Source organism: Artibeus jamaicensis, unplaced genomic scaffold (assembly GCF_021234435.1).
Source record: "Artibeus jamaicensis isolate MK-2021 breed Jamaican fruit bat unplaced genomic scaffold, CSHL_Jam_final contig_3109, whole genome shotgun sequence".
NCBI classification, from domain to species: Eukaryota; Metazoa; Chordata; class Mammalia; order Chiroptera; family Phyllostomidae; genus Artibeus; species Artibeus jamaicensis.
The window spans coordinates 1,404,999-1,416,448 of NW_026521716.1; the positions used below are offsets into that span (position 1 = coordinate 1,404,999).

An 11,450-nucleotide genomic window follows, 5' to 3' on the forward strand; every position below is an offset into this window, starting at 1 on the left:
CAGGCTCCCTGACCCCAACCCGCCCTTTGGAACGGGGCTGCACGTGGAGACAAGGTAAAAGCAAGTGCGCTCCAACCCCATAGGGCTGTCCTTAAAAGAGATCAGAGCCCCGGCTGGTGTAGCTCAGTGGATTGAACGTGGGCTGTGAACCAAAGGGTCACTGGTTCAGTTCCCACTCAGGGCGCATGCCTAGGTTGCAGGCCAGGTCCCCAGCGGGGGCCACTTGAAAGGCAACCACACATTGATGTTTCTCTCCCTCTCTTTCTCCCTCCCCTCCTCTCTCTCTAAAAAATTAATAAATAAAGCTTAAAAAAAAAAAAGAAGGTGCACATAGACAGGCGACCCATGGACAGGCGACCCTGCGGGAACAGGGAGGCGACGGCCGTCTGTACGCCTGGGAAAGAGGCCTCGGGGAGACCGGCCCTGCGACACCGGGGCCTCGGCCCCTGGCCTCCGGGATGGGGACAGTGTGGGGTTGGCGAGGGTAGACCAACAACACGCTGGGAGTTGGCAGCAGGAGGGAGGAAGCAGGCCAGGGCCCCGCGACAGCTATGAACCCCCTGGAAAGGGACGACGCCCACCCGAAGGGCCCGGAACTCCGGCCACTCTACTCCGGCCACCCTGGACGGCATGCGGGAGAGCCGGGGGCGCAGGACGGGGTCGGACGGGACACGGGGGGGGGGAGGGGGGCAAGCAGGACACCGGCATCGGGCGCCTGCCCACACGGCCTCGGAGACCTGGTCCACCATCGCCCGCCCCGGCTCCGCCGCACCCTGGGGAGGCCACATCTGGAGCTGGGTTGTAAGTTGCCTTGGTCAATCTGTCACATCCCCAAGGGACAACTTCCAAAAGAGACATACTCTCTCAGAAGCCCCCAGAAGACTTCCTCTACCACCTCACTCGCTGGAGGGGCGGGCAGGCGTACCCTCAAACGGGGTGCGAGGGACGGGAAGATGGCCCTGCCTGTGCGGGAATCAGAGTGCCTCTGGGGCGGCCAGGGACTCCTGGAGGCTGGGTCCAGTCCTCCAGGAGGGAGCTAGGCGGGCACAGGTCAAGTCCAGTGTCTCAAGTCCAGCGTCCAGAGATCTACAGGGCAGCCCAGCGCCCGGCGGTGGGGAGTGGAAGAGGGTGTGGCTGCCTGCCCACCACTCTACCCCTGCTCTGGAAAGGCCGCGGTTGGGGGTGGGGCGCAGGGAGGGGCGTGTGGGCGGGAGGGATCAGTACCCAGCACTGGGCCGGGTCTGCAGGAACGGGACCTGCCTGGACACGGCTCCTGCACGTGTCGGGGACACTCACAGACGGGAAGCTGCCCATCCCCTGTCCTCTGCGCCCAGGGAGGATGGCGGTGGCTGGATGTCGCCTTATGAATAGTCCCAGACTAAGTTTTGCTTTAAAATATGCTATTTATTGTGTCTCCAATAATAAAAGCGATACATTTATCAGATCAGGTAACAGAAGACACACACGGCCACCGAGGAAAGGGCAGACCCCTGACTCCCGGCCCTAGACAGCCCTGGTGGTCTGCATTCCAGGACCAGCGGGGTAGGCAGTGCCCAGCAGGGCGCCTGGGCCCTCGGGCTGTGGGTGAGGCCAGGGACTGAGCCGCGTCCTCTGCCTCAGCACCTGGCAGGCACAGAGTGAGGGATGCCACGTGGACCCCCGGGGACTCCCTGCTGGGGTCTCCGTGACTCTGGGGCCAAGGCCTGCGTCCAGGAGCACAGCTCACCGAGACGGTGTGGGCAGCTGTGGGAAGGAGCCGACTCGTGGCCCCCTCTTTATTCACTTCTCTCCCTGCTGTGGGCACCTTGCAGTGTGGCAGACACGGAACCCTGCGGGGGGGATGGGGCGGCCACACGCTCAGTCTTCAGCTGTGCACCCCCACGGCCACTTTCAACGCAGCGCAGTCCTGGCCCCATGTGGGCGAGGAGTGCAGCCGGGCTCTTGGGGCTACTGGCCACTCCTCTCGGCCAGTGCCCACGGGCCCCAGTTCCTGGGCCGGTACAACACATCCTGTCTCGTGGGCTGCGAGGGCAGTAAATAAAGCCGGGGAGAGGCGCGCACAGCGCTGGCCGCCTCCAGGGTCAGCAGATGTCAACGCCCTCCCTCACCCCTCACTACGCAACAACCCCTTGCTCCGGTGTTCACACAACTGCCCCTGAGTGCGGGGCCCAGGCTCAGGGGGTCCGACCTGGGCGGGGCCCCGGCTAGAAGCAGCCAGGCCTGCCCCACTGCGCAGGCCCGGCCAGGCCGGCGGACTCCGGGCCAAATGCACACGCCGGTCCGGGCTCTGCCAGGGCTGCACCCACACCCTGGAACGAAGGGCGTGACAGAGCACAGGCCCGTGCAGCACGTGGGTGAGGCCACGGGCGCGGGAGGGAGCCCTTTCCCTGGCCACACTGGGGCCCTCCCCCCAGAACAAGGGACAGCCGGTCATGGTTCTCCTTTAATCGCAGTTTTAAACACTGCACACACGGACACCGTTCCTTCGTGTTTCGTCTCGGTTCACCTGTCATCTTCAGAATGAAAGTCCGGAACGCTCCGCACTAATTTTAAAGTCTGGCTGGACATTTAGTAGTGAACAAAGCTGAGAACAACACAAAAGAAAAAAATTGGTTTTAAACCTTGTGGACTTTGACCCACGAACGAGAGTGCTAGCGTCTCTAGCTGCCGCACCGCCGCCACCGCTCGCAGAAGCCCTGACCCTCTCTCCGCACCGGCCACCACGGGCACCACGACCACACGCCACGCAGGCCCCAGGCCTGCACTCCAACCAAAGGAAACACGCAGTAAACAGACCTGCTTAAACTTTCCTCTGATTCTGTCTAAGTCTTCGTGAAGTCTGGCATAAGTGGGGTCATCGTAAGGGAACTTCTCAATCATCCCGATCAGCGACTCTAAGACCTTCACCTTTTTGCTGCAAGGCACAGAAATGCACGGTGTTTAGTCCTCCGCACATGCGGGCTCAGTTTACACAACCAGAATGTGATCACTCACTTGAAAGCATGGGGCGCGCTCCAGGCTGAGTTCAGGAGCCGCGTGACTCACTTCCTCAGTATGCTGCACGCTCATTTACCGGCGTACAAATGAACACACTCTCGCCCACAGCCACGCCTCCAGTGTGCACCGAGAGGACAGATGTGCCCCCGCCCTGGCCTGGGAGCTGGGAGACTGAGGCCCCCCACCAAGCACGCTGGCCGCTGCTCCCCTAGGTCACAGGTTCGAGCACAGGCAGAACAGGACAGGGCAGTGCGCTGGGCCCGACCCAGCCTGCCCCGGACCTGGGGACTTCCCAGGACCTGGACACTGGTCTCGCCGTGCAGGGCGGCAGCGGTGTCTGCAGCAGCCCGGCCCACCTTCCCAGGAAGACGGAGCTCTGCTGGCGGCTGGGCGGCGCTGCAGGGGCAGCAGCCCTGGGTGTGACCACTACCCAGCGCCCTCACGGGTGAAGTGGGGTCAACAGGGGCCTCCCCAAGTGTCAAGACCACAGGTAACCCACGGCAAGCGCAGAGCCCAGACCCCAGACCGAGTGGGCGCTTGGGCAGTGCAAGCCCCGCCTCCCGCTGCGCTCTGCAGGCCAAGCCTCTCTCCAGGGGGCAGAGAGGGACACAAAAACAGTCACGTGTGTGCACATCTGGGGAATGTGCCCCCAAGGGTCCTGAGGGGCCCCTCCCCTGGGCCACGCCGGGTCAGCTGAGTGCAGGACTATGCTAGCATTGGATTCATGGCAATTTCAAAGAACGCATCCTTAACACGAATCCACAGGCACTCAAAGCGGCCAGGACTCCCTGCGCACCAGCTCCATTTGCGGGTTTAGATACACGAGTGAGGGAGTTTGCCGGGGCGAACCCCTCGGGCGGGATAGGAGGGCCGCCTCTCTGAGAAAGTGTGGGACGCTGAAAGGGCAGAGCAGGCTAATTAAGGCAGCAAAGCCCCGGGTTTCCAGGGAGATGGCAGGCAGGGGCCAACACGTGGGAAATGGCTATGTTATAACTCGACAAGCAGAGCACCACTCATTTCCAACTCTGCAAGTGGCAACGTATTCTCCCCGTCAGGGCAGCCCCTCCAGACACGCCCGGCAGAGGCCGCGCTGTGGGCAGGGCGTGGACCACTCGGGGCTGGAGGACCAAGACTAGGGCTGCCCAAGCCCTGGTGTGGAGCCCTGGCGCTCAGCCCAGGCAGACCGTGCTCCACGTGAGGCTTTTCCCGGCCGCTCGCAGGCCAAGAAGCGCCTCCAAGTCTATCTCGAGGCTGCGGGCAGCAGTGCAGGGCGCCAGCCCTCAGTCTGAGATGCTGCCGCCGGTGGCACCACTGGTGTGACAGCCCATTTTCCGGAGTGAAGAAGCGATGGCAGGAGTTTCCCAGGGCCCTGACTTGGGTATAGAGCAGCGGCAGACCCTCGGCTTCCCTCCACTTTTCCAAAGCCACACTGGCCTGTCAACACCACCGCTGGCCAGCTCTCACTCCAAGACAAGGCTCCCGGCTGTGCCTCCAAGGCTCCCGGGCACTGCCTGTGGGTGGGGGCATCTGCCTGCCCACGCTCTGACGCACAGGTCAGGTACAGGAGCCCCTGCTCTGGGCCAGGGTTGGAGCCGCTGGGTGTGGGGCTCAGGGCCGCGTGCCTCCAGGTCCGCAGACCTGGTGCCGGGGAGATGCATGGAGGACTCCAAAAGTGTGCCTGCCCTCGTCCCTGCACGGGCTGGAGTGGAGGGCCACGCTCGGCTTTGCCTGCGACCCAGCAGTGCCGCAGGCTGCCAGTCACGACTCCGACCAGACCACAGGCCACCCTGCACTCCCGTCGAGTCCACAGAGAAAAATGCCCCCAAGGACGCAGGAAGCACGTCAGCTTCCAGCTACTCATGCAGACGAAGGGCCCAGGGACACAGACAAGCCTGAGAGCGAAACTCAAGCCATTTCAAACAAGATGACGAGTCCCATGGACGAACTGCCGCCTTTCTGCTCCCACACCCGCTGTCCTTGCACCCTTCCCAGGTTAGGCAAGGCCACCACACAGCAGGAAGATGCACAGCATCCTGGGCCTCAGGTCCACGAGCAGCCAGGCAGGACAACCAGACCGCGGGGCCCTTCACTGCAGGCCTCATTTCCAGCCTCAGAACAAAGACACAGGCGGCAGGGTCGCGGGACGTCTGCGGGCACTCCCAGTTAAGAACGGCCTAAAATAGCCAACGGGCACTCGGTGCTTCCGAGCACCAAGCACGTGTTAAACCCGCTGATCTCACGGCCAGACCGAGGCAGCCACGTCCAGCAGCTGGTGGGATGAGGCCTGCACTCCCCAGCGCCGGCCACACTGCAACTCCCGCACCCGCTGCTCCGGCGCTTCGGACACAGACACCACCCCTTTCTGCATTACTGTGTTGAAAAGGGACCCACAGGCCACCCTTCACTCTGGTGCCACCAGAAAGGCTGGGCACACGGGACCTCCTGAGGAAAACACCAGGGCTTGCCAGCCACCGTGCGCATGCCCAGGCCTTAGTACTTACGGTGGTTCCCCTTCACCCATGGGGAGGGTACATTCAAAGACCCCCAGCGGGGGCCTGAAACTGCAGCTGGTACTGACTCCCACATACACTGTTTTCTGCTGTCTGCACTCACACCCTCCCACTTAAAGGGAGCCCTTCACAGCCTCTCTTCGGCGTATCCAAACTGCCAACATCACTAGTCTTGTGCTCTGAGGCCATCACTAAGTAAAATAAGGGTGAGTGAACACAAGCCCCGAGACAGACAGCAGGACGGCCGCCCTCAGGCGGCTACTCAGCAGTGAAGAGCAGGGAGCGTCCACAGCGTGGATCCGCTGGACACAGGCACAACCCGTGTCCTGGGCAGAACGAGACAGGACGGCGTGAGATTTCATCACGGGGCTCCACTCCCAGTATGCACAACTTAAAATGCATGAACTGTTTACTTCTGGAATTTTACCACTTAATATTTTTAGACTACGACTAACAAGACTGCCTGAAACTGTAGCTAAGGGAGAACTACCTTGCTATTTCCTGTTAATCCCATAAAACGCTCACTGCTCGTGTCCTCCAGGTTCCAGACAAGGAGACGGAGACAGTGACTGCCCAGGGCCCTTGTGTGGAGGAAGGAAGAAGGCTCCAATGTTACCTGTCTTTCTCGGTTGCGCAGCTGTGCAGGAGGCCTCTCCAGGCGAAAGCAAAGCCCTGGTAGCATCCGATCTGTGAAGCCACAAAGCATGCAAGAGCAAAATTAAGAAGCAGCCACCTACACCTGACTCATCTCGGTCTCTACGTGGGACAGCCAGGGCATGTTTGTGCTGAGCGCTGGGCAGCGGGTCAGGCGGCCAGCCCCCAGGCTGCTCCGCCCAGGGCCCTGAGGCAACCAGCGTGCCTGCAGGGCACCAAAGGGAGAGGCAGAGTACGCGTCTGGGGCTGGACGTGACAGACAGCGTCGCCTCTGCCTTGTGTCACAGGGACACTGCAGCAGCCCCACGGGCGGGTCCATAGACAGAATGCCAGCTGGGTGATTCACCTCGCAAGCGGCTCCTCCGGCCCTAGTCAGGCCCAGCTGATACAACGCCGTCCGAGCCATGACCGCCTAGCTCAGTGGCTCTGGACCCCACTCTCTGACCCTCAGAATCAGGTGAGGGCCCACGTCCACTGACTCAGGCCCGCATGTTGTGTGGTGACTCATTCTGCAGCAACAGACACCAAATAGTCGAGGCTGCCTAGTCCGTGTACGCAGGGCCAGCTGACCGTGAGTGGGGGCCAGTGCAGGACGAAGGGCGGGAGAGAGGAGAAGTCACGGAACTCCACCCTCCGTGGGAACGGAGTACTTTCACGTGACACTGAGCACCCATCCTCTGGGTGAGGACCCTGCTGGCTAAAGACAGGCAGCACCAGGGCGCACAGATGGACAGGGAGGACTGAGGGCTGCTCTTCTCCCCAGCCGCATGCACGGGCACCACCTCTGCCAGCAGTACGCACCGTCAGCTCCATCAACACTCTGCCTGGTCTGCTCTCCACGCGGGGCCTGAAGTGCCGGCTCAACCAGTCTTCCTCCGATCGTCGAAAGAAGTTATAAACTGTGCCGGGAAAAGACTCCCTTCAAAACGGGCCTCCCACTCACCTCAGATCCGATTTTAGCTCCGTACACCGTGCCCTGCTGTCTTCCTTCGATGATACCCAAACTGCTGCCTTCTTCGTAGCCTTCCCGATACCCTTCCCCACGGAACCTGTGTCAGAGGAGAAGCTTGATCAAGTAACGGGGCCTTAAAGAGTATTCTTCCCGGAAACACTTTTCTCTCCCGTTACCCAGACTCAGCAAAACAAGACCCAGAATAGTAGAAAAAGTACTTTTTAACTTTACTATTACTGATTGATTTTAGAAAGAGAGAAAGGTCAGGAGAGAGGAACACTGATTTGTTGTTCCACTCATCCATGCATTCAGTGGCTGCTTCCCATATGTGCCCTGACCAGGGATCGAACCCACAACCTTGGTGTGGCCAGACAATGCTCTAACCAACGGAGCTCCCTGGCCAGGGCAAAAAGGACAGAACTTAAGTCAGAAAGTGTAGCTTCCGATCCCTGCTGCAGCCCCAAGTCTGTCCTCTAGCCAGCCTCTCTGCCTCTCAACACCCAGCGTGCCTCTTGTGCAGAGGAGCATGGGCTTGCTGGCAATTCCCTAACCTCGTGGGACCCGAGAAACATGCAGGGAAGTGTCAAAGATACACATTTGAGAGCCTTATCCTGATACTCAGTAGGTCTGCAGTACCACCCAGGGATCTACTTTTTGAAACCTCTCAGGTGACTGTAGTCTGCAGCCCAAGTCCTGTGAGTCTATAAGAGACACTACTCAGCCCACTCCTCCATAGAACTCTGCGATAGACACACAGAGCCTTTCATCACGTCCGAATAGACTAACAGAGATAAATGCCATCAGATCACCGCAAAGGGTACAGTGACTGTGGCGTGTGCAGTACAGTAAATGCTCTGACTCCGAGGGCTTGGGAGTAGAAACAACACCAGCATAACTGCAGTCAACAAAGGGGAAAGGAGTTGGCTGGAGTCGGAGTAAGGCAGGCTCTGTAGGTCCTGCCTATTGGTTGTGTGACCCTGGACAGTGGCTCTGCCTCATCTGCAAGGCAGGCTGATTAATAGGAGCTACTATAATCGATAAAGGGGAGGTAACACTCCAGTCCGTGTCAGAGTCACAATAAGCTCTAAATAAACGTCAGCGACTGGCTGGCATCCCTTGCTGTCTTAGAGAGGCACAAAGCAATTCACAGCCTCCCTGGTCACCGCCCCAGGCGCTCCCCAGGGGCTCAGAAGGGAAAGGGGTGACGTCTGACACATTTATCAGCACGTCAGTGAATGCTGCCGTATGTCCCACCACGGAGGAACAAGAAAAAGGGGCAGTGTCCAGATGGCAAAGGTCTGTCCCAGCCGGCGTCCCTGGAGGAAGGCAGTCATCAGCCCGAGCAGCTGCTGGGGGCAGCCGTGGACGGGGGAGGAGGATCTGCGGGAGCAGCTGGACGTGTGGCGCCCGCCCCAGCGGCCGAGGGGTGAAAAAGGATCAATAGCGTCTTGGCCCCACACGTGTCCGCCGCCCTCAGGGCCACAGAGCGCTCCTCCAAGGCCCACGCCCGCGGGACCCCAGGCCCGAGCGGCCACCGCAGCCCAACAGCTAAGAGCGGACCTGACAGGGCAAGGACTCACCTGTCATCCGCCATCACGATGGCATCAAACAGGTCCTCACTCCCGGCCATGGCGGCAGCCCGGCCCGACCCTGCCCGCGAGCTGCGCCAGCGGGCGCTGCGGCCAGAGCGGCCACAGCAGCCACTCACCACGCGAGGCCCAGACACAGACTCACCGCTTCCTAGAAAGTGAAGCCCACTTCCGGGAACGGCTGCGCGAAGCACTCTGGGTAAGGACGGCATGCGGCAAGGTCCATTAAGTGCAGGAGCGAAGCCAGAATGTACGCGCTGGGACGGCACTGGGCGGGGCTGGGAGGGCAAGGAGCCTCGCCCCCGCAGCCTCCTCCCCCCGCCCCCGCAGCCTTCTCCCCCCGCCCCCGCACTGGGGCCTTCAGGTCCCAGGGGAGAGCATCTAGGTGGTTGCAAAGGTGGGCGTGTGGCCCGTGTTTTCGGGTTACAAAGCCCAGCGAGTGGAACCCAAGTGCCTTAAGAGGCTCGGGAAGAAACTGTGGTCGGGACCAGCTGGCTCTGCCCCAGGGATTTTGAGATGAAAGCTTCCAGCAAGGGCAATTCCCGGGTGGCCGTGGAACCCTGCCCCACGTGCTCTCTGACCCCGACCCACAGCTGGAGGACGCTTTCCAGAGCAACGTTGGACTGCACACCCCAGACTAAAATGCCACCAAGTCCACGTTGCCAGTAACCCAGGGTCCGCGGGCCTTGGCTCAAGAGCCGCAAGGCCGCCGAGGCATCAGGGTAGCAGCGCGGCTGCCCTAACGCTGGCCGGACCGGCACTGAGAAATGTTGCTATCGCTCTTGAAATGTTAAGTGATTCGAAAACTGGAAATAGAAGTTTTTGTGCTCTTTTTCCTCCCCCGGCTGTTGTTTTTCAAGCAAAAGCAGAGTAACTCATAAGTCATGCAAAGTCCAGAATCCAACCGTCCTGCAGGGTTTGTGAGGAAGAGCAGCCGGCGCCCCCACTCCCGCAGGAGGCACCATCATCCATTCCCGCGTTTTAAAGCATCGTTAACAAGAGTTTCACTTCAACCAATCGTCCTTTCCGTGAGAAAGACTTTCCAAACACGATTTTTGAAAGGGCGCTTCAAACTGTCGGCGGCAGGGGAACGCAGGGGGGGACTGTTAGAGTCGTTCTCTTTCTCCGTAAAATGAGACAAAAACTGGTGCCCACCGAACATTCCCTACGCGGCCTAACCCCTGCAATAAAACGAGAAAACAGAAGCCCAAGAGTCAGAAGGAAGCATCGTTGTCTGTAGGTGTGTGATGGCCCATGTAGAACTCCCAAAGTGAGCGTCGAAGACATCCTCAGAACCGGTTGTAGAGTTGAGCAAAGAAAGCACTTGTTTTCTGTTATTCTAACACTAATTAATGGTGGCCAGGCAGGAAGGGCAGGGAGTCCGCTTCACAATGGTCACAATAAACTGCTTAGAAATAAGCTTTGAGACGGATCTGGGTGCAGAAAACTACCGACGTTCCCGGACCCTGGGTAGGAACAAACACAACCAGAATTCCACACCATCTGGGGGGGGGGTGTGGGGGGGCAATGCATCGTAATTCTAAATTTCATCTGGGTGAATAAACTGACGAGAATAATTAAGGTGTTTCTGAAAAAATGACATGGAAAACCTGTCATACTGGATACGAATCGATTGAAATATTGCAGTGCGTTCGTTCCAGAAGAGGCAGATAAATGAGATAGAGTAGAACGACGGCCCAGGAGGAGATGCTAGGAGACGTAAAACCTGATCGCATGATATAAAGAAGCAGCACAAATTAATAGAGAAAGGAACATACATCGGCCACTATAATGGGGAAATTAGTGAGGAAAAGTCGAGTTCCTTTCATGTCTCACAGCATTCGTTAAAGTCGTTCCAGACAATCAAGGGCAACTTTTTAGTGGGCATTTGATAATCTAGGTGGAACATCCAGGGGAGTGCGGAGACGCATTTTTAATACGGGAAAAGCCAGGGAGAAAACCACACAGGGAAAACCTTCGTGTGAGAAAACCTTTCTTACACAGCGATGCAGACCTCCACACTCCAAATGTGCTAATAAAATTAGAAACCAAAGAACAACCTGGGGGTGTGTTTGTCGTGAAGACTGTAACTAAAGAACTCATGGATTTCTTATACAGAACTTGCTCAAATGGACAGGAAATAAATGCTCCCTGACATGAAGGAAAACGAAAAAGAACAGGGGCGGCCAGGGCAGTCCACCGCAAAGCAAGACCGACCGCCTTACAGATAACCGCAGGTGTTACCTTTGAACACTGTTTAAAACAAATTCTTTTTTTGTTGGAATGGAAAGATACTGCCATTGCCCACAGATGCGTAAGTTAAAGCCACCTTCATGTTGGGCAGCAAGGAAATATAGGAAGGACGTTTTAAAGTTTTTTTGTTTTGTTTTGTTTTTTACGTTTGACCTAGCGCTTTCCCTTCTAGGATTTCATCTCTAGGATATAATCAGGGGGAAAAGTGACTTTTTTTTTTTTTTTGCAGAGTGATGTTCGTTGCAGCATAATCTGTAAAAGCCAGGGGAAGAAAGCAGCTTCCAGTAAAACGATGGCTCCTTTGGGGTCGTAGGACAGACACACAGAAGGTTCGTAGGCAACAGCCAAAAACAAAAGTAACGTCACGGAAAATGAAAACGCTCCTGATGTTTAAGGGGAAACAAACGAACTACATCGGCTCTCGTTCTAATTACATCAAACAATTACGTTGCTAGAAATAATGAAAGTACACCAACTCCTTAACCTCGAGTTGAT

The 11,450-nt window shown here is 58.1% G+C and overlaps 1 protein-coding gene across 1 annotated transcript; it reads right to left on the reverse strand.

Moving 5' to 3' along the window:
• Positions 1-2,430: 2,430 nt before the first annotated feature.
• On the reverse strand, positions 2,431-8,841 carry LTO1 (LTO1 maturation factor of ABCE1). Its single transcript, XM_037135405.2, has 5 exons — positions 8,694-8,841; positions 7,105-7,210; positions 6,124-6,194; positions 2,797-2,914; positions 2,431-2,584 (listed from the first exon to the last, which is right to left on the reverse strand). Exons 1-5 carry the CDS (start codon positions 8,741-8,743, stop codon positions 2,516-2,518), a joined length of 414 nt encoding a protein of 137 aa, XP_036991300.1. The 5' UTR covers positions 8,744-8,841; the 3' UTR covers positions 2,431-2,515.
• Between the last annotated feature and the right edge of the window lie 2,609 nt (positions 8,842-11,450).